Source organism: Mus musculus, chromosome 11 (genome assembly GCF_000001635.26).
Source record: "Mus musculus strain C57BL/6J chromosome 11, GRCm38.p6 C57BL/6J".
Taxonomy (NCBI): domain Eukaryota; kingdom Metazoa; phylum Chordata; class Mammalia; order Rodentia; family Muridae; genus Mus; species Mus musculus.
In genome coordinates this window covers 58,534,885-58,558,749 of record NC_000077.6, presented here as the reverse complement: position 1 = coordinate 58,558,749, position 23,865 = coordinate 58,534,885, and the positions used below count along the sequence as shown (strand labels likewise).

The following is a 23,865-nucleotide window of genomic DNA, read 5'->3' as shown; positions in this document are numbered from 1 at the left end:
TGGCAAGGATGTGGAAAAAGAGGAACACTCTTCCATTGTTGGTGGAATTGCAAGCTGATACAACCACTCTGGAAATCAGTTTGGCGGTTCCTCAGAAAATTGGACATAGTACTACTGGAGGATCCAGCAATACCACTCCTGGGCATATACCCAGACGATGTTGCAATTGTAATAAGGACACATGCTCCACTATGTTCATAGCAGCCTCATTTATAATAGCCAGGAGCTGGAAAGAACCCAGATGTCCCTCAACAGAGGAATGGATACAGAAAATGTGGTACATTTACACAATGGAGTACTATGCAGCTATTAAAAACAATGAATTTATGAAATTCTTAGGCAAATAGATGGATCTGAAGGATATCATCCTGAGTGAGGTAACCCAATCACAAAAAACACACATTGTATGCACTCACTGGTAAGTGAATATTAGCCCAGAAACTTGGAATACCCAAGATACAATTTGCAAAACACAGAAATCTCAAGAAGAAGGAAACCCAAAGTGTGGATACTTTGTTCCTTCCTAGAAGGGGGAACAAAATACTCCTGGAAGGATTTACAGAGACAAAGTTCAGAGCTGAGACTGAAGGAAGGACCATCCAGAGACTGCCCCACCTGGGGATCCATCCCATAAACAACCACTAAAATGAGACACTATTGTGGATGCCAACAAGAGCTTGCTGACAGGAGCTTGATATCGCTGTCTCCTGAAAGGCTCTTCCACTGGCTGACAAATACAGAAGTGAATGCTCACAGTCACCCATTGGATGGAGCACCAGGTCCCCATTGAAGGAGCCAGAGAAATACTCAGGGAGCTGAATGGGACTGAAGCCCCATAGAAGGAACATCCAATATAAACTAACCAGTATCCCCAGAACTCTCTGGAACTAAACCACCAACCAAAGAAAACACACAGTGGAACTCATGGCTCTAGCTATATATATGTAGCAGAGGATAGCCTAGTCGGTCATCAATGGAAGGAGATGCCCTTGGTCCTGTGAAGGCTCTATGACCCAGTAGAGGGGAATGCCAGTGTCAGGAAGAGGGAGTGGGTGGTTTTGTGTGCGTGGGGAGGATTGATAGGGGGTTTTCACATGGGAAACTAGGAAAGGGGTTAACATTTGAAATGTAAATAAAGAATATATCTAATAAAAAAAAGAAAATTGGAAATAGTTCTACCCCAAGACCCAGCTATAACACTCCTGGGCATATACCCAAAAGATGCCCAACTGTACTATAGGGACTCTTGCTCAACTATGTTCATAGCAGCTTTCTCCATAATTGCCAACCACTGGAAAGAACCTACATGTCCTTCAACTGAAGAAAGGATAAAGAAAATGTGGTACATTTACACAACGGAACACTATTCTGCTATTAAAAATAAAAGAATCATGAAATGTACAGGCAAGTGAATAGAACTAAAAAATACCATCCTGAGTGAAATAACCCAGACACAGAAGACACACATGGTGTATGTACTCCCTTATAAGTGGACATTAGCCATAAAGTATAGGGTAACCATGCTACAATACACAGACCCAAAGAAACTAAGTAGTAAGATGAGCCCAAAGGAGAATGTTTGAATCTCACTCAGAGGGGGAAATAAAATAGACATTGGAGGTGGATGGATGGAGGAAATGATAGGAGAGGGTGATGAGGGAACAAGGATGGCGATCAGGTGTCCTGAGTTGGGACAAACAAGGGCTGGGAAATTGATAGGGGCATCTCTGGGACAGAAATCTGGGACAGGGGAGACTCCCCTGAGTATATGGGGGTGACTCTTGCACTGCCTCCTAGTAGCCAGAAATATTATGGCTGAAGGGGACACCTCCTAAAGCCAGGTGGGACTTCCAGTGGAGAGAAAGAGACAACCTACCCACAAGACTTTCAACCCAAAATTTATTCTGCCCACAAGATGCACAGGAATAAAGATGGAGCAGAGATTGAGGGTACGAATGGCCAACCAATGACTGGCCCAACTTGAGACCCATCCCATGGGAGAGAGCCAACCCTGACACGATTAGTGATATTCTGTAATGATTGCAAGCAGGACGCTAATATACCTGTCTCCTGAGAGGTTTCATCCTGCAGCTGATGGAAACAGATGCAGAGACCCACCGCCAAACATCAGGCCAAGCTCGGGGAGCCTTGTGGAAGAGTAGGGGGATAGTATTGAGCGAGCTGGATGGTCAAGGATGCCAGAGGAAGACCTACAAAGTAAACTAACCTGTGCCCATGAGGGCTCACGGAGGTTGGACCAACAACCAAAGATCATGCAGGATCTGGCCCTAGGTCCCCTACACATTTTCAGCAGATGTGCAGCTTAGTGTTCATGTGGGTCCCCTAACAATTGGTGTAGGGGTTGTCTCTGACTCAGTTGTCTATCATCGAATCTCCTTCCCTAGCTGTGCTGCCTTGTCAGGCCTTAGTGGGAGAGGATGTGCCTAGTCCTGCTGTGACTTGATGTCCCAAGGTGGAATGGTACCCAAGGGAGGGGATTTCCCTTCTCTGGGGAGAAGAAGTGGGGGTAGTGTAGGGAGGGACTTGTGATGGTGGGTCTGGGAGAAGAAGAGGAGGGTTGCTGTGATCAAAAAGTAAATTGAGTAAATAAATATATTAATGAAAAAAAGAGTCAGTGTTTACAACATAGAAGCTGAGCCCCAAGCTTCTGAGTCCACACATATGAAAAAGAAGGAAAAATGTCATAAAACTAATGGAAGTTTATAGAACACACACACATACAGAGAGAGACAGAGGGAGGAAGGGTAGGAGAAGGAGAGAATTATGTACAATGAACTGTAACTCAGACATGTAATAACTGACATACAATCATCATGTTGTGCCTAGCTTTTACTTATGATGATGATATTCTAAGTTATTGTGAATACTGGCTATCATTTTCCATTTCAGCAAATCTGAAGAGTAAAAATCAGCCTGTGGCAGAGGATACTGTTAGCATCCCTGACTTTCTTGTGTACACCCTTCTTTAAAGTCTCAGGACAGAGATATTAACAAAAATCTTTATCTGGGAATGAGTGGAGTTCAGCCAAGAATGATGTCACTTGGCTCCTGTTCCTTGTGCATATAACCAGCTGTTGTCCCTTGGTCCAGACAGCCCAGGCTACAGCTGCACCTGCATCTGATGGTGAGTAGGACCGGACAGGAGAGTCTGTATGGCACAGGGTGGTCACTGTACAGTCTGTGCATTCTTTACAAGGCCTAGGTTATACTTTATTCTTTACTGTCTTATTTATTACAGGGAGGAAAGAAATTTTGTCACCTTTCCTTCTGTCTTCCTCTTCCTCCTCCTCCTCCTCCTCCACTTCTCCTTATCCTTCTCTTCTTCCTTCTTCTTGGCTTTTGGATTTCCCTGTATATTCCTGGCTGTCCTCCAATGTCCTCTATAGAGCAGACTGGCCTAAAACTCAGAAATCTACATGCCTCTGCTTCTCCAGTGCTGGCATTAAAATTATGCACTACCATACCCAGCATCTTCCTAAAGTTTCTCTTTACGGGAACTGTGATTTTTTCTAACTAATAAATGAAGCAATGTGTTTCACTCACACACACACACACACACACACACACACACACACACACACACACACACACACACACACCAGACTTCACTTTATTTGGTTGATGATCTCCCTGCCTTGATCTCATGAGTGCTAGCATTGTAGTTGACATCTACCACCACACCCACCCTTCCTTCCGTATTTTAAAGAGTTTCTATGGCAATGCATTAGTCTTCCATTTCTTCGTGGTTTAATTTCAACTGTGGTCCATTCTTGAAAGTTATAATAATGTAAAATAACTACCTTAATCTTATCATATGAAACAGACAATGGGTTATCTAAAATCAACCTGTACATTCTTGGGTGAATGATGCTTCCCATAGAACCCAGGCAGGTGCCCACTCTGTGCCTACTCGTCGGGTACATACTAATTCTGTCAGTGGTTGTGTGACATGAGGCAGAAGCCTGAGACTCTGAGTTTCACTTCTATAAAAGAAGATAGCATTGTGAGTCCCACGGAAGCACCAGGTGGCTCAGGGATGCTGCTGGCTTGGGATGCTGATCTGTCATTGTTCTGCCTTCACAACAGGTTAACAACGCACCAAGCCATTCACAGGACATCAAACAGCACAGCATGGGTAAGGACAACACAGCTCCCAATCCCTTGCTTTCTGCAGACACCACATTCCTGATCTCACTGCTGCCTGAGGACACTAGTGCCAGTGATCCCCACATTACAGAGGGCTCTGACCTTCCCAGCACACCCCCTGCCCCTCACCTGCCTCCTGACCTCCTCTCAGCCAGCAGAAAATGTTCAGGGCTTCTCATAGCCTGTGGCTTCCTGCCTGGTCTTTGTTCACCATGTTCACAAATATAAACTGAGTCAGCAGGTAAACAGAAGGTGAATGTTGGAAAGCTTACATTTTAAAAATACATCAAAGTGCCTCTCATGAATATGCTTTGTAAAATGGAAATCTATCTTGTTTCACTCAATCTCTCAATCTATTTCCTTGCTATAACCTGCCCATCTCCTCCCATGGATCTCAGATCTGTCTAGCAAGCCTATGTAGGCATCAAAAACATTGATTATTCTCTGCACTATCAGCAACTCGAGCATAACATGGTGATAACATGCTGATTTAAGGACTTCAGTATCAGGTTTGCTTTTCTGTTTTTATTTTTAGAATCATGACATAGATATAAAATGTTGCTAAGACTTGTGATTGCTGTTCCAACAATCCTTGCCTTGAAACAACTGCTAATGTCTCAGAAAAAAAGATGTCATTTCCTTCCTAATGCTGAGAGATATCAAATGTAATATCTACTAATTTGCAACTTAAAAAAAACTTTTAAAATCTCCTGTCTTAAAAGTACAAATGGAAGAGGCATTTCTGAGGCTGGGTATATTCTGTCTGACACTGTTTCTCACTCTGCTGTCCCTACTGAAGCCTTCAAGCTTAGTTCACATCCATGTGCTATTTTCCAGCATAGCTGGACACTGACCTTGTTTAGTGCACTCAAGGTTCATGTGTCCCTGGACTTCCCTCAGTGTCTAACACAGAGGCTGCCTGGGAGTGTGGGGTGGAGGGAACAGTGAATGGCTCTCAGGAGCAACTCAGGGCTGTCTGTGTCCCCTCTGTTTCTCAGACTCCATGAGGAAGCAGTTAAAGTTCACAGAGATGCTGCTGCCACAGCCTGACCTGGCCACCAGCAGTGACTGCTAAACCCTCAGTCTGCTGCTGAAGCTTAGAGAAAAATGGAGAGCCTGTGAGGAGATGAACTTCGAGAGGCAGAGACCAGAAAAGGTAGGACTTTCAGTTAACTCTGTATAACCAATGTTAGATGAGAAAACACGTTACTTGTATTGTTACATCTATATTTTCATATTAATATGTTTATATGAATGTATATTTAAAGAACATTTATCTATAAAAACAGAGAATTATAGGACAGTTCAAATTCAATTTTAAGTAGACTGGATGCATTACTCAACTAAGATCTTGGACCATATTATTTTGAAACCACATTCTTCAATGAATGTGTAGTGGCTATTCCTGGTTGTCAACTTGACAATATTTGGAATGAACTACAATCCGGAATTGGAAGGCTCACCAGTGACCCTTATCTTGAGGCTTGGAGATCCTTATCTGGATCTTGGTTTGGAGATCTTGAGCCATAGTGGCTATGGATTCCAGAAGATTGAATCTCCGAGTTTAAGGAACACACCTTTAATCTGGGCTACACCTTTTCATCTTGGACTAAGGGTGTGGTGGAACACACCTTTAATCTGGGCTACACCTTCTGCTGGAGACAATATAAGGACATTGGAAGAAAGGAGTCTAGCTCTAGCTCTTGCTCCTTCGCCTGCTTGCTGCGTGAGACTGAGTAACTGCTAGATCCTTGGACTTCCATTCACAGCTGCGACTGAACCATTGTTGGGAATTGGGCTGCAGACTGTAAGTCATCAATAAATTCCTTTACTATCTAGAGACTGTCCATAAATTCTGTGACTCTAGAGAACCCTGACTAATACAGAATGCTAAACTGGAGAGCGTGTCCCATATTGTGTTACTATCAAAAGCAGTTCTGCAATGGTTCTGAAGAATAATTTGCATATTCATTAATATTCTGAATAATGTGTTTGTTTACTTGTTTGCATTTCACTTTCACTGGTTTTTGTTTATTTTCACTATTTTTGTTAATAATGAAAAAATCATTATGTAAATTTGAAGAACTTGTTGATAGAGAACACGTTTGTCATCAGGAAAGATCATGGCCGTGAACTACAGCAGCTCTACTCTGAGTGGTGATGACTGCAACCACACATGTAAATTCTTACTTTATTGAGTTCCTTGTATTGTAGGATGATTATCATTCTCAGATACAGAGGCTGAGACTTTTCACCATGGTACACTTCTGCACTTATCAATAGGCAGTCAGTAACCTAAAAGCTTCTTGGTTTCCTAGGAGACACCCAGGGACCTCACAACCTGGATGAGCAACTATACTGGACAATTTTCAGATTTCACCCTGGTGGGATTCTTCAGTCAATCCAAACACCCTGCCCTGCTTGCTGTGGTCATATTTGTGGTTTTCCTGATGGCCTTGTCTGGGAACGCTCTCCTGATCCTGCTGATACTCTCTGACACCCACCTCCACACACCCATGTACTTTTTTATCAGCCAGCTGTCCCTCATGGACATGATGTACATTTCTGTCACTGTGCCCAAGATGCTCATGGACCAGGTCCTGGGGAGCCACAAGATCTCAGCTGCTGCCTGTGGGATGCAGATGTTCCTGTACCTGTCAATAGGAGGGTCAGAATTTTTGCTTCTGGCTGCTATGTCTTATGACCGCTATGTAGCCATCTGTCATCCACTCCGGTATCCTGTCCTCATGAACCACAGGATTTGTCTCCTCCTTTTATCTGTCTGTTGGCTCCTGGGATCTTTGGATGGCTTTATGCTCACCCCTGTCACTATGACCTTCCCAATCTGTGGATCCCGGGAGATCCATCACTTCTTCTGTGAGGTCCCTGCTGTCACAAAGCTCTCCTGCTCAGACACCTGGCTCTATGAGACCCTCATGTATGTGTGCTGTGTGCTCATGATTCTTATTCCTGTGACAGTCATTTCAGGCTCCTATTCATCCATCCTTCTCACTGTTCTCAAGATGAACTCAGCAGAGGGCAGGAAGAAGGCCCTTGCCACCTGCTCCTCCCACATGACTGTGGTCACCCTCTTCTATGGCGCTGCTGTCTATACCTACATGCTCCCTGCCTCCCTCCACACCCCTGAGAAGGACATGGTGGTGTCTGTGTTTTACACCATAGTCACCCCTCTGTTGAACCCACTAATCTATAGTTTTAGGAATAAGAATGTCACAGAGGCTATGAAGAAACTGTTGGGTGTGAGCATCCCACATTAGATAAGTAATCTGGAATGCATCTTTCTTTCCTTGTCTCTACACGTTTGTTGATCCGGGTCTCATGCTCAGTTTATTCTTGACCCACCATGTCCCATTTCATAGACATCCCTTTTTGAAGAACTATTCCTCTAATCTGATATTTTCTTCATTTGATATACTTTTTGTGCATTCAAACTCTTTATATGTAGTTTGTAAATATTACATTTTATGAAGTCGGTAATGGCCATTTAATTTTGTGTGTCAATAATCTCATCATTCAAAAGTCATGTCATAGTGCACATGATGTGTGAAACGGATAAAATATAGAGAGTTGAAAGAAAGGTTGTTAACAAAGTTATCAAGAGATGAGTTGACATATTTGGCCTATTGAAATAATTTTGCGTACTTTCTTGATAATTTATGTGAATTTGAAATTGAATAAAAATAAAGAACAAGATACAGTTTTCTCTCTTCAGCTTGTCTATTGTGTTATAGTAAAAATAGAGGTTAAAAGAAAGTTAAATCTGGATAGATCATACGGCCCTGAAGGTTTTAGATTGTCGATGTACCTGTGTTTGCATATAAGTGAATCCCTCAAAGTGCAACACATCTCTCACTTCAAAGAAAATTAGTAATCACTTATTCTTGAGCCACAAATGGGTGACCATTTTCCATATTTGCCCTGTACCAGATGTGAGCTTAGTGAAAATCTTTTCCCATTCCAAAGCCTGCTGTTTTGTCCTACTGATGGTGTCCTTCCCTTACAGAAGCTTTTGAGTTTCATGAGGTCCCATTTATTAATTGCTGATTTAAGTGTGTACACTCTTTATGTTCTGTTTATGTCTCCTGTGTAAATGGGTTCAAGGCTATTCTCCACTTTCTCTTCTATCAGGTTCAGTGTATCTGGTTTTATGTTGAAGTCTTTGATCCACTTGGACTTTAGTTTTGTGCAGGATGATACATATTGATCTATTTGTGTTTTCTGCATACAGACACAAAGTTAGACTAGCACCATTTGTCAAAGATGTGTCTCTCTGGCTTCTGTATCAAAAATCAGTTCTCCATAGGTGTGTGAATTTATATCTGGGTCTTCGATTTGATTCTATTAATCAATATGTCTGCTGTTATACCAATACCTGGTGGGTTTGATGACCATAGCTCTGTATTAGAGCTTCCAATCAGGGATGATGATTCCTTTAAAAGTTCTCATCGTGTTCTGATTGTTCTCGTGATCCCGTGGTGTGTGTTTGTTAGCTTTTGGTTTTCATTTGAAGTTGAGTACTGTTGTTTCATGGTCTACAAAACGTATGTTGATATTTTGACGTGTATTGCTTGTGGATCTGTAGGCTGCTTTTGATAGCATGGCCATTTTCACTGTGTTGATTCTACTTGTCCATGAGAGTGGGAGATCTTTCCATCTTCTGGTGTCTTCTCCAATTTCTTTCTTCAAAGGGTTGAAGTTTTATCAAAAGCCTTTCATTTGCTTGATCAGGGTTACCCCCAAGATATTTTATATTATTTGTGGCTATTGTGAAAGGTGTTTCTCTGCTTCCTTTCTCATCCCCTTTATTGTTTATATATAGGAGGGTTACTGGGTTTTTTTGAGTTAATCTTTTATCCAGCCTTTGCTAAAGGGGTTTATCAGTTGTAGGAGTTCCCTGATAGAAATTTTGAGGTCACTTATAGCAATACTTTGACTTCTTCCTTTCCAATTTGTATCCTCTTAATCTCCTTTAGTTGTCTTATTGTTCTAGCTAGAATTTTAAGTACTATATTGAATACATGTGGAGAGAGTAGACAGCATTGTTTTGTTCTTGATTTTAGTAGTATTGTTTTGAGTTTATCTCCATTTAGTTTGACAATAGTTATAGGCTTGTTGTTGTAAATGGCCTTTATTATATTGAGGTATGTCCCTTAAATCCCCAATCTCTACAATACTTTTGTCATGGCAGGGTGTTAGATTTTTCAAAAGCTCTTTTGACATCTAGTCAGATGATCATGTGGGTTTTATTCTCTCAGTTTGTTAATTTCATGAATTACATTAACTGATTTTCTAATGTTGAACCATCCTAGTATCTCTGGGATGAAGCCTACTTGGCCATGGTGGGTAATGGTTCTTTTGTTCTGGAATTGAGTTTGCATGCATTTTATTGAGTATTTTTATATTTATGTTCATAAGGGAAATTAATCAATAATTCATTTTCTTTGTTGAATCTTTGTGCAGTTTGAGTGTCAGGGTGATCATGGCCTCATTAAATTTTGTGGGGTATAGTCGCTCAGCTGTTATCTCTGGTTTTATACAGACTGGCGACCTTTGTTCAGGTACTTCTGATTTTAAGAATCTCCACTGAGAAGTCAGATATAATTCTAATAAGTTTTTCTTCGTATATTACTTGGTCTTTTTTCCCTTGCAGCTTTTAATATCATCTGTTTGTTCTGTCTATTTGGTATATTGGTTATTTATCTTCAATCCCTGAGATTCTCTCTTGCATCTCTTGTATTCTGTGGGTGATGCCTGCATCTATAGTTCCTGACACAAATACCTCTGTTTGTGTTTTCCATATTGCTTCAAGTTCCATTTTCAGGTCTTGAACAGTTTTATTCATATGTTTGGTTTGTTTCCTTGACTATCTTGGCTTTACTAATGGTATTTACTCATTCTCTCTTTAAGGACCTATATCAACTTCATAAAGTTTGTTTTAAGGACTTTTCCTTGAGCTTCACCTGCATTAGAATAGTCAGGCCTGCTGTAGTAGTATACCTGGGCCCTGGTGGTGACATATTGCCCTCAAAGTTTCTGTTGTGCTCTTGTGCTGGCATCTAGACATCCACATTTGGAGTGATTATAGTTTGTGGCCCAGACTTCTGATTAAGTGGATATAAACTTGGCCCTTTTGATTTTAGACTAACCTTTTGTGATAGTTTGAATGTCCTAAGCTCAGGAAGTGGCACTACTAAGAGGTGTGGCCTTGTTGGAGGGAATTTGTCATCATGAGAAAGGGCTTTAAGACCTTCATCCTAGCTCCCTGAAAGCCAGTCTTCTGTTTGCCTTAGGAATAAGATGTAGAACTCCCAGCTCTTCCTACATCATGCATGCGTGTATGTTGCCATGCTCCTGCCTTGATGATAGTAGACTAAATTAGACCTATTTGCATGGTCCTTATAAGAGTTGTTTCAGTCATGGTGTCTGTTCACAGCAGTAAAAAAACCCTAAGACTTTTTGAAAAGCCCAGGTTATCAGGACTACCTTTTAGGTCTGGATGAGTGATACTCAGACATTGATCACCCAAAACTCATGCCAACATACTTTCCACATTGTGGCTCCTATGGCATTGCCCAGAGTCTCTTGCAAAGGCTTTGAGCTCCCCTTGTGACTGGTGACATAGATTTGTTATTTCCACTAACTACTGGTTCACCCTATGTATTTGTGGGGAGATTGTGTTGTGTATAGGCTTCTATTATATCCATTTTTGTTTCTATTACATTTCTATGACTTGCCTGTACTTATAGCATGGGTTTATCATTTCTTATTACATAATATTTGATTGTTTAATGACACTAATTTTTGCCCTTTTCCAAAAGAGATCCCCACGAGTCAATTTCTAGGACTCTACAAAGCCTTCCTGTTTCAAGCTGAAGAATTTTGTGCACAGAATGGGCAGTGTCACTGGTGACACTGAGATGGAATACTATCACCTTGGCAGCTGCATATGCTCTTCACTATGCATTAGATGCTGGGTAGTCAGAAACTATTGGTGGTCCTGCCCTGACACCCTGAAGAACCTGAGACATCTGTGTCCTAACAACAGCTAATCAGCTGTCTTAAGTACTGGATACAGCCTGGAGTCCCACAGAGCCTCTGTCAACAAAACTTGATGCAGCTGCCCAAGACCAGCAGCTATAGGGAAGGAACCCATTTCTTTCCCCATCCCCTGCCAATGTCCACCCAGGGCTACAGTTAAACCAAGTGTGAAAGGAGTCAAGACACTGTTCCATCTGTAGGCTAAATTCTTGGGTGCCTGAGAGGGCTGAGTTCAGGAGGTGGCCTGTGGCTTGATAAACATTGGACACTGTGTGACCAGAGAATGGAATGGGAACAGTGCCATGTTGTTGGAAAGTGATCAGAAACCTTTAGCATTTAGAAAAAGTTCATAACAATTTGGCTGCAGGTCAAGAGTGCAGAGTTGGCTCTGTCTTCTACCCTGTGTATTCTAGCTCCAACTACATAGTGTATGTCACTGTTTCTGCACAATTGTCTGAAGATTATGGAAGGGTATGACTTTTAAAGTGTGGTTTTTGCTCAGCTGTGTGTAATATCAAATTTTACATTTTCGTTTAAGCCATTTGTATTTATAGATTATTCTATAACTTTCAGGTCTCTATTTAAGTTGAAAAGAAAACATTTAAACTAAAGGCAGCTCTAAAGAATATGGTTTGTGACTGACAGCAGGACCCAGGGATGATGGAGTGAGGGGGGAGAAGATGGCACAAGAGGGATGAGGGCTTGTGGTTAGCCTGCTATGCACTGTAAGGGCCAATATTTACAGCCTAGTAGCTGAACCCCAAGATTTCAAGTCCACATCTATGAAAGATAACATGTCACAAAGGCTACTGAAAGATTATATAAATATACAGAAAGAGTAATTGGGTTGGGGGAAGAGAATTCTGCACAGCGAATAAAGTCCCAGACATACAATAACTGACTCATGTTGGTACTGATTCTTATTTATGATGATGATACTTAGGGTTACTGTTAATACTAGCTATGATTTCCCAATGTAACAAAACCGAAGGGCAAATCCAGCTTAGTGGAGGTGTCTGTTAGCAGTCCTGGCTCTTGCATTCTCCTTTAAAGTCCCAGAAGAGAGTTATTAACAAAATCTCTATCTGGGAATGAGCAGAGTCCAGCCAGGGATGACATCACTTGGATCTAGTTCTTTGTGCACTTAATCAGCTGCTGTCCCTTGGTCCATACGGCTCACGGCACAGCTGCAGCTGCGTCTTATGGTGAGTAGGACCAGACAGGAGAGTGTGCATGGCACAGGGTGGTCACCACATAATCTATTCTTTCTTTACAAAAACTCATTTATCCTTTATTCTTTAGTGTCTTATTTATCATCAGAAGGAAAGAAATTCAGCCTCTTCTCTCTTCTTCTTTCTTCTTCCTCTTCCTCCTCTTTCTCTTCATCTTACTTTATTTTTTGAGCCCTGACTGTCCTGTAACTCACTCTGTAGACCAGGCTGACCTTGAACTCACATCTACCTGCCTCTGCCTGCAAGTGCTGGGATTAAAGGTGTTCACTACCACACCCAGCCTCTTCCTAAGGATTTGCTTCAATCCTTACTTATTGAGAATTTTTCTATGATATGAGTGAAGGGATATGAACTCTAAACACACCCAACACACACACACACACACACACACACACACACACACGACATGCTTTGACTACATTGTTAATCCCTCTGCCTCAGACTACAAATGCTAGGATTTTTGAAGTAATCTGGCACCGCAGTCAGCCTTCCTCATTTTTAATTATTCATATGACAAGGCATTCATTTTCAAAACTGACTTTTGGGTAGTTTATTTAATTTCAAGTGTGGGTAATTTTTGAGGGTTACAATAATGCAAAAATGTCTTAATTTTATACATGTTCCATCATATGAAGCAGACAATGGGTAACATAAATACAAAGTATACTTTCTTGGAAAACTAGTGTTTCTCATAGAATCCAGGCAGGTGCCCACTCTGCGCAAACTCACAGGATAAGGACTCATTCTGTCAGATGTAATCTGAACTGAGGCAGAAGCCTGAGACCCTGAGCTTCTCCTATGAAAAAGAAGAAGACATAGTGAGTCCTTTGGAAGCACCAGGATGGCTCAGGGATGCTGCTGGCTTGGGATGCTGCTCTGTCATTTCTATGCCTTCACTCTTAGTAATATAAGGCGTTAACAATGCACCAAGCTGTTCACATGACATCAAATGGCACAGCATGGATAAGGACAACACAGCCCTCAATCCCTTGCCTTCTGCAGGTACCACATTCCTGATCTCACTGCTGCCTGGGGACAATGATGCCAGTGGTCCCCACTTAACCTTCCCAGCACACCGCCTGCCCATCACCTGCCTCCTGACCTCCACTCAGCCAGCAGAAGGTGTTCAGGGTTTCTCATAGCCTGTGCTTCCCTCCCTAGTCTATGTTCCCTATGTCAACAACTATAAACTGGGTCAGCAGGAAAACATGAAATGAACATTGGAAGGTTTAAACTTCTAATAGATCTAAGTTTCTTTTCATGAATACCCCTTTTTATAATGGAAATCTGTCTTTTTCTTCCAATCTCTCAGTTGATTTTCTGTCTCTGTCTCTCCCATCTCCTCCCATAGGTCTCAGATCTGTCTGGCATTTATACGAAGGCATCAAGAACCTTGCTGTGTTCTCTGCATCAGCAGCAGCTTGGGCAGAACATGGCACTATAAGGGCTTCAGGAACAGGTTTGCTTTTGTGCATTGGTTATGTAAAATGTTCCAGAGACCTATGACTGCTGTCTCACAGCCTCTCCCTTGTAACTATTGATAACATCTCAGAAAGAGGAGATTTCATTTTCTTCCTATTACTTAGGTAAATCAAAATGTAATGTTACTAGTTTAGATTTTTTAAAAAACTTTTTAAATCTCTCTTCTTTAAGAATTGCACATGGAAGAGGCATTTCTGAGGCTGAGTAAATTCTGTCTGACACTGTTTCTCACTCTGCTGTGCCTACTGAAACCTTCAAGCTTAGTTCACATCCATGTGCTGTTTTCCAGCACAGCTGGACACTGACCTTGTTTAGTGCATTCAAGGTTCATGTGTCCCTGGACTTCCCTCAGCATCTAACACAGAGGTGGCCTGTGAGTGTGGGGTGGAGGGAACAGTGAACGGCTCTCAGGTGCCGGCTGTCAGGAGCAGCTCAGGGCTGTCTGTGTTCCCTCTGCTTCTCAGACTCCATGAGGAAGTGGCTGAAGTCCACACAGATGCTGCTGCCACAGCCTGACCTGGCCACCAGCAGTGACTGCTAAACCCTCAGTCTGCTGCTGAGGCTTAGAGCAAATGAACAACCTGTGAGGAGATGAACTTGGAGAAGCAGAGACCAGAAAAGGTGGGACTTTCAATTAACTCTGTATAACCAATGCTAGATGAGAAAGTATGTTATATATGCATGCATGCATACATACATACATACATATATACATACAAACATACATACATACATAATTGTATCTATATTTTCATGTTAATATGTTTATATGAATGTATATTTAAATAGCATTTATCTATCAAAACAAAGGATTATAGGACAGTTCAAATTCAATTTTAAGTAGACTGGATGGATTACTCAGCTAAGATCTTGGACCATATTATTTTGAAACCACATTCTTCAATGAATGCTAAACTGGAGAGTGTGTCCCATATTGTGTTACTATCAAAAGCAGTTCTGCAATGGTTCTGAAGAATAATTTGCATATTCATTAATATTCTGAATAATGTGTTTATTTACTTGTTTGCATTTCACTTTCACTGGTTTTTGTTTGTTTTCACTATTTTTATTAATAATGAAAAAATAATCATGCAAATTTGAAGAACTTGTTGATAGAGAACACGTTTGTCATCGGGAAAGACCATGGCCCTGAACTATGGCAGCTCTACTGTGAGTGGTGATAGATCTAACCACATTTTATTAAGTTCCTTAAATTATAGGAAGATTATCATTCTCAGATACAGGGGCTAGGGGACTTTTCAGCATAGTACACTTGTGCACTTATCAATAAGCAGTCACTAAGTCCAAAGCTTCTTGGTTGCCTAGGAGACAAACATGGACCTCACCACCTGGATGAACAACTCTACTGGACAGTCAGATTTCACCCTGGTGGGACTCTTCAGTCAATCCAAACACCCTGCCCTGCTTGCTGTGGTCATATTTGTGGTTTTCCTGATGGCCTTGTCTGGGAACGCCCTCCTGATCCTGCTGATACTCTCTGACACCCACCTTCACACACCCATGTACTTTTTTATCAGCCAGCTGTCCCTCATGGACATGATGTACATTTCTGTCACTGTGCCCAAGATGCTCATGGACCAGGTCCTGGGGAGCCACAAGATCTCAGCTGCTGCCTGTGGGATGCAGATGTTCCTCTACCTGACACTAGTAGGGTCAGAATTTTTTCTTCTGGCTGCCATGTCTTATGACCGCTATGTGGCCATTTGTTATCCACTCCGGTATCCTGTCCTCATGAACTACAGGGTTTGTCTCCTGCTGATGTCTGTGTGTTGGGTCCTGGGATCCTTGGATGGCTTCATGCTCACCCCTGTCACCATGACTTTCCCATTCTGTGGGTCCCGGGAGATCCATCACTTCTTCTGTGAGGTTCCTGCTGTGACAAAGCTCTCCTGCTCAGACACCTGGCTCTATGAGACCCTCATGTATGTGTGCTGTGTGCTCATGCTTCTCATCCCTGTGACAGTCATTTCAGGCTCCTATACATCCATCCTCCTCACTGTTCTCAGGATGAACTCAGCAGAGGGCAGGAAGAAGGCCCTTGCCACCTGCTCCTCCCACATGACTGTGGTCACCCTCTTCTATGGCGCTGCTGTCTATACCTACATGCTCCCTGCCTCTCTCCACACCCCTGAGAAGGACATGGTGGTGTCTGTGTTTTACACCATACTCACCCCTCTTTTGAACCCACTAATCTATAGTCTTAGGAATAAGAATGTCACAGAAGCTATGAAGAAACTGTTGGGTGAAAACCCCTCTTTCCAGAAACAGTGAAGTAAACAATTAGGAATGCATCTTTCTTTTCCTTGTCTCTACACATCTGTTGATATGGGACTCATGCTGCACTTATTCCTCATCCTTTATGTCTCTTTTCATATCATCCCTTTTTGAAGAATCATTGTGTATTCCTATAATTTCTTCATTAACATTCTTCTCCTCAATTCACAAGCTCTACTTGTAATCTGTCCAGTTTGCATTTTGTGAAGTTAATAATGACTATTTTGTGATTCTATGGTCTTAACATTCAAATTTTATGACTTATTGAGAACAATTAGTTATGATGTGTTCAACTTTAAAAACATAGAATGAGTTGAAAATTTTTTCAGCTATGTTAACAAGAGGTAAATTGAGATAAATGGCATATTGAATTATTTCTATGTATTTCCTGATAATTTATGTAAATTTGAAATTAGGTAAAAATAAATAGCAAGATAGAGTTTTGTCCCTTCAGCTCCTGTATTATGATATAGAAAAAAAATATTGATTAAAAGAGATTTACATCTTGATAGTACAATTTGCCTCAAGGGTTTCAAATTGTCAGTGTAGCTGTATTTGCATATAAATATATCCCTCAAAACCTAACACAGCTTCTATTTAAGGACATGAGGAATCACATATTCTTGAGCCAAATATGAATGACCATGACCCAGAAACATGGGTTCAGGTTTCCCTCAATGACAGGTTCCAAAGTCTCATGAAGTGCTACAAAGCACAAACAAGTCACAAGTCATAACTCAAGGCATTTTCAACTATACTTGTAGAAACAGCAGGACTGGGGTTATAGCCAAGTGGGAAAATCTCTGCCATGATTCTCAGATGCTGTCTGGTCATATGTAAAGCTTCTAGCGTCAGGGAAGCAAGCCTTCTGAGAAGCCAGTATACTCCAAAAGGTGTCACCTGATTGTCACAGGGATACTGACAGAAACTACAGTGAGCAATGAATTAAGGACACTGTGGACAGCCTGGAGTAAGTGGGCTCTCTCTCTGTAATGTTCTAAAGCTCCATGTTCCCAGGCGTTCTAATCAGTTTGCCAAGTGCAGAGTCTTTAATGTGTGTTTGGCTTTGTCCTCTGAGAGCCTAGTGCAGTGTCTCATGTTTACCAAGAATAAACCTCAATGCATAAGGAGGCCGAGTCCTGTTTTATGACCTGTGGTGACCTGGACAATACATGTTACAGCTAGCTTTCTTAAGACTAACCAATTTTCTTTGGAATACCCCCCAAAACAGAAAATGAGACCCCCCAGACAACAGGAAGCAAATTTAAGAGATCAGTGCCCCCATTCCAAAGATGTGGGGTGAGGGATTTTTGTTCGTTCAATGTATGTTTGTAGTCATTTAAGGGGAGGGGTATGTTTACAAGTTGTTATGGTCTTGGGCAGGGAGGAAACAAACTAAGGGAGGTCAGATTCAGGGATTTCTCTTTCCTTTTCTTTTTCTTTCCTCTGTCCTTCTTTTTCTCCTCTCTGGTGCTAGGGGAAAGGACAGGAACATACAGGAATATAGAATAAAAGAGTAGATTATTAAATCTACTTTCAGATAAAAATATCAACAAGACTAATATTTTATATTAGTATGCAATTTATATATTGATGCAGATTTAGGATTATATTTCTACTACAATATACTTTGTGTATATATAGGTCAACTCTTTGTTAAGGTGTTGTACCTAATCAATGTGAATTTCTAGTTCTTTTAAAAAGCTGCTATCTCTTTAAGCTCTCACCTTTCTTACTCTCTAGTCCTCCTGCTCTTTCTCCCTCCCCCCCCTCCACCTGGCCATGACCATCCTCTCTCCCTCTTTCTACCTTCTCTCTTTCTCTTTGCCTTTCTATAATAAAGCTCTAAAACCATAAAAAGAAGCTGCTATTACAAATTCTTTATAATAATTAAGAAATTCAACTTAGTAGTTAGACAATCAAATTCAAGCTCAAATTAGATACTAGTTTAGTTAGTTTGAGAAATATTCTTCCTAGGTTGAACATACAATAAATTGCTAGAAACAAACTATTCAAATATATTAGAGAGAGACAGAGACAGAGACACAGAGGGGGTGGATAGATAGATAGATAGATAGATAGATAGATAGATAGATAGATAGATAGATAGATAGATAGACAGACAGACAGACAGATAGTCTTTTAAAAACTTCACAGCTCTTTTACAGAATATGGCATTCAAACTGTTTTATTAATTTAAAACTTTTTTGACAATGAGACAGGTATGGTCCTGGCAGAAACCCCATTGTACTTTAAATAACATGAAGAGCATTAAAGAATCTCCTTTTAGGATTTGGCTCCTATGTGGCAAGCTAGCAACCAGGACAAAAGTTTTTCTTGCCTCAACTGCAGATAGCATGCTGTGCAAAGTGGACACATAGGATGCAGGGAAATTGACTGGTTCGTTTTTGTCTGTTGCTGCCAGTATTTTCCTGTTTAGTTTTTGCCTTGATGACCGGGCTGTAGGTGAGCACTAGGCATTGAAGTCTTCCACCATCAGTATGTGAGGGTCAATGTGAAATTTTAAAGATCCTTTTGATGGATTTTTTTCCCTTGACGAATGTTAAGTGTTCTTCCCTGTCTCCTTTGATTAACTTTGGTTTGAAATCTATATTGTTACATATTCAATTTTCCTGTTTGTGCATCCACTCTGTTAGTCTGTACATATTATTGGAGAATTAAATACATTGGTATTAAAAGATATCAATGACCAATGATTATTGTTTTCTGTTCTTGTTTGTGGTGGTGGTCGTAATCATGGGGCTGGTGGTGATGGTGGTGGTGGTGGTGGTGGTGGTGGTGGAGGCAGTGGTAGTGATGTGTCTGATATTCCATTAATTTGGTTTTATTGGTGTGAGATTATTTATTTCTTGTGTTTTCATGCATGTAGGTAACCTTGGGTTGGATTTTTCCTTCTAGTACAGCTGGATTTGTAGAAAGATATTGTTTAAATTAGACCTTTTATGGAATACTTTATTTTCTCCATCTATGGTGATTAAAATTTTTGCTGGGCATAGTCTCTCAGCTGGAGTATCACTGGTTTCATAGAGACTGGGAGGATGTCTGCCAGGCACTCTGATTTTGAGGATCTCCATTGAGAAGTCAGGTGTAATTCTAATAGGTCTGCCTGTATATGTTACTTGGTATTTTTACTTTGTAGCTTTTAATATCATCTCTTTGTTTTGTCTGCTTAATGTTTGAATATTATATGAAAAGGGAAATTTCTTTTTTGGTCTAATTTATTTGACGTTCTGTAAGGTTCTTGTACCTTTACAGACACTTCCTTCTTTAGGTGCTTCTCAGTCATTCGAAAGTCCTCAGTTGAAAGTTCTTTGTTTAGCTCTGTACCACATTTTTTTTATTAGAATCATTTAACCTTTCTCCTTTTTTTACTGGATATTTTCTTTATTTACATTCCAAATGTTTTTCCCTTTCCAGGTCTCCCCTTCTGAAGCCCCCTATCCCATCCTCCCTCCCCCTACCTCTATGAAGGTGCTCCCCCACCCACCCAATCCCATCTTCCCACTGTGGCATTCCTCTACACTGGGGCATCAAACACATTCAGGCCCAAAGAACTCTCCTCCCAATGATGCCAACAAGGCCATCCTCTACCACATATAGGGCCAGAACCATGGGTCCCTCCATGAGTACTCATTGGTTGGTGTGTACCCTATTTTTAATAGGGTTATTTGATTCTCTGGAATCTAACTTCTTGAGTTCTTTGTATATATTGGATATTAGCCCTCTTTCAGATGTGGGGTTGGTAAAGATCTTTTCCCAATCTGTTGGTTGTCATTTTGTCCTATTGACAGTGTCTTTTGCCTTACAGAAGCTTTGCAGTTTTATGAGGTCCCATTTGTCAATTCTTGATCTTAGAGCAAAAGTCATTGGTGTTCTGGTCAGGAAATTTTCCCCTGTGCCCATGAGTTAGAGGCTCTTCCCCACTTTCTCTTCTGTTAGTTTCAGTGTATGTGGTTTTGTGTGAAGGTCCTTGATCCACTTGGACTTGAGCTTTGTACAGGGAGATAAGAATGGATCAATTTGCATTCTTCTACATGTTGATTGCCAGTTGCATTTGTTTAAAATGCTGTCTTTTTCCCACTGGATGGCTTTAGATCCTTTGTCCAAGATCAAGTGATCACAGGTCTGTGGGTTCATTTCTGAGTCTTCAATTCTATTGATCTTCCTGCATGTCACTATACAAATACCATGCAGTTTTTTATCACAATTGCTCTGTAATACAGCTTGAGGTCAGGGATGTTGATTCCCCAAGAAGTTCTTTATTGTTGAGAATAGTTTTTCATATCCTAGGTTTTTTTGTTACTTCAGATGAATTTGAAAATTGCTAATTCTAACTCTATGAAGAATTGAGTTGGAATTTTGATAGGGATTGCATTGAATTTGTAGATTGCTTTCAGCAAGATAGCAATTTTTACTATTTTACTATATTAATCATGCCAATCCATGAGCATGGGAGATCTTTCTATCTTCTGAGATCTTCTTCAATTTCTTTCTTCATAGACTTGAAGTTCATGTCATACAGATCTTTCACTTCCTTAGTTAGAGTCACGCCAAGGTATTTTATATTATTCATGACTATTGTGAAGGGTGTAGTTTGCCTAATTTCTTTCTCAGTCTGTTTATCCTTTCAGTAGAGGAAGGCTACTGATTTGTTTGAGTTAATTTTATAACCAGCCAATTTGCTGAAGTTGTTTAGCAGGTTTAAGAGTTCTCTGGTGGAATTTCTGGGGTCACTTAAGAATACTATCATATCATGTGAAAATTGTTACTTCTTCCTTTCCAATTTGTATCCCCTTGACCTCCATTTGTTGTCTAATTGGTCTGGCTAGGACTTGGAGTACTATATTGAGTAGGTAGGGAGAGAGTGGGCAACCTTTTCTAGTCCCTGATTTTAGTGGGATTGCTTCAAGTTTCTCTCCATTTAGTTTGATGTTGGCTACTGGTTTGCTGTATATTGCTTTTACTATGTGCAGGTACAGGCCTTGAAATCCTGATCTTTCCAAGATTTTTCCCATGAACTGGTGTTGAATTTTGTCAAATACTTTCTCAGCATCTAATGAGATGAGCATGTGGGGTTTTATTCCTTTGAGTTTGTTTATATAGTGGATTATGTTGATGGATTTCCATATATTGAACCATCCCTGCATCCCTGGGATGAAACCTACTGGACCATGAGGGATGATTATTTTGATGTGTTCTTGGATTTGGTTTCTGAGAATTTTATTGAGTATTTTTGTATCAATATTCATTAGGGAAATTGGTCTGAAATTCTCTTTCTTGGAAAATTCTATCACAAGGAAGGAAACTACACCCTAGAAAAAGCAAGAAAGCAATCTTCTTTCAACAAACATAAAAGAAGATAGCCACACATACATAATTCCTCCTCTAACAACAAAATTAAAAGGAAGCAACAATCACTTTTCCTTAATGTCTCTTAACATCAATGGACTCAATTCCCCCTATAAAAAGACATAGACTAACAGACTGGATACATAAACAGGACCCAGCATTTCGCTGCATACAGGAAATCACCTCAGTGACAAAGACAGACACTACCTCAGAGTAAAAGATTGGAAAATAATTCTCCAAGCAAATGGTCCCAAGAGACAAGCTGGAGTAGCCATTCTAATATTGAATAAAATCAACTTCTAACCCAAAGTTATCAAAAAAAGATAAGAAAGGACACCATAATGGTCAAAGGAAAATCCACCAAGATGAACTCTCAATTCTGAACATCTATGCTCCAAATGCAAGGGCACCCAAATGAATATAAGAAACTTTACTAAAACTCAAAGCACACAATAATAGTGGGAGACTTCACCCCACTCTCAGCAATGGACAGATCATTGAAGCAGAATCTAAACAGAGACACAGTGAAACTAACAGAAGTTATGAAACAAATGGATTTAACAGATATCTACAGAACATTTCATTCTGAAGCAAAAGAATATACGTTCTTCTCAGCACCTCATGGTACCTTCTTCAAAATTGACCATATAATTGGCCACAAAACAGGCCTCAACAGATACAAGAAGATTGGAATAATCCCATGTATCCTATCAGATCATCACAGACTAAGGCTGCTCTTAAATACCAACAAAAACAACGGAAAGCACACACACACACACATGGAAGCTGAATAATGCTCTAAGCAATGATAACTTGGTCAAGAAGAAATTAAGAAAGAAATTAAAGGCTTTAGACTTTAGTGAAAATAAAGGCACATCATGCCAAAACTTATGGGACACAATGAAGCATTCGTAAGAGGAAAACTCATAGCTTTGAGGGCCTCCAAAAAGAAGCTGGAGAGAGCATGCACTTAGCAGCTTAACAGCACATCTGAAAGTTCAAGAACAAAAAGAAGCAAATACACACAAGAGGACTAGATGGCAGGAAATGATCAAACTCAGAGCTGAAATCAACCAAATATAAACAAAAATAACTATACAAAGAATCAACAAAACTAGGAGCTTGTTCTTTGAGAAAATTAACAAGATAGATAAACCTTTAACCAGACTAACCAGAGGGCACATAGACAGTATCCAAATTAATAAAATCAGAAATGAAAAGGAAGACATAACAAGGGAAACTGAGGAAATTCAAAACAATCATTAGATCCTACTACAAAAGCCTATTCTCACCAAAACTTGAAAATCTGGTTGAAATGGACAATTTTCTAGACAGATAGCAGGTGCCAAAGTTAAATCAGAAACAGATAAACAATGCAAACAGTGTCCTAACCCCTAAGAAATAGCAGCGCTCATTAAAAGTCTCTCAATAAAAAAAGCCCCAGACCAGGTGGTTTTAGTGCAGAATTCTATCAGACCTTCAAGGAAGACTTAATGACAAAAAAAAAAAAAACCTTCAAACTCTTTCACAAAATAGAAACAGAAGGAATACTACCCAATTCGTTCTATGAAGCCACAGTTATGGTTGTACCTAAACCACACAAAGGGTGTGACTTTTAAACTGTGACTTTTGTTCAGCTGATAGTAATATCAAACTTTACATTTTCATTTAAGTCATTTGCATTTATAGATTGTTTTGTAACTTTCAGGTCTCTATTTAAAAGGAAACAAACATTTACACTGATGACAGCTCTAAAGAATATGGTTTGTGACTGACAGCAGGACCCAGGAATGATGGGGTGGGGAGAGGACAAGATGGCACAGCAGGGATGAGTGCTCGTGGTTAGCCTGTGTTTGTAATATAGCAAATGAAACCCAAGCTTCCAAGTGCATGCCTATGAAGGCAGCTGGAAGTTTAGATGAACACAGAGAGAAGAGGGTAGAGAGAGGGAGAGAGAGACACAGAGAGAGACAGACAGAGACAGAGAGAATTGTGTAGTGAACAAAGTTATGGACATACATTAACTGACTCATGTTGGGACTGATTATTATTTATGATGCTGATATTCATGGTTATTTTTAATATTGGTTATGATTTTTTCCATTATAACAACACTGAAAGGTAAATCAAGCTATGGCAGAGGTTTCTGTTAGGATCCCTAACTCTCCTAGTTACATTATTCTTTAAAATCCCAGGGGGGAGTTATCAACACAAATCTTTACCTGGCAATGAGCAGAGATCAGCCAGGGATGATGCAACC

General features: G+C 40.4%; 2 protein-coding genes across 2 annotated transcripts; both read left to right on the top strand.

Moving 5' to 3' along the window:
- Positions 1–6,512: 6,512 nt before the first annotated feature.
- Olfr328 (olfactory receptor 328) lies at positions 6,513–7,445 on the top strand. Its single transcript, NM_146502.2, has one exon. It carries the CDS (start codon positions 6,513–6,515, stop codon positions 7,443–7,445), a length of 933 nt encoding a protein of 310 aa, NP_666713.2.
- A 7,821-nt stretch (positions 7,446–15,266) lies between these two features.
- Positions 15,267–16,303, top strand: Olfr329 (olfactory receptor 329). The gene has a single exon (NM_001011531.3). The coding sequence runs from the start codon at positions 15,276–15,278 to the stop codon at positions 16,230–16,232; it is 957 nt and encodes a 318-aa protein (NP_001011531.3). The 5' UTR covers positions 15,267–15,275; the 3' UTR covers positions 16,233–16,303.
- Positions 16,304–23,865: the final 7,562 nt, after the last annotated feature.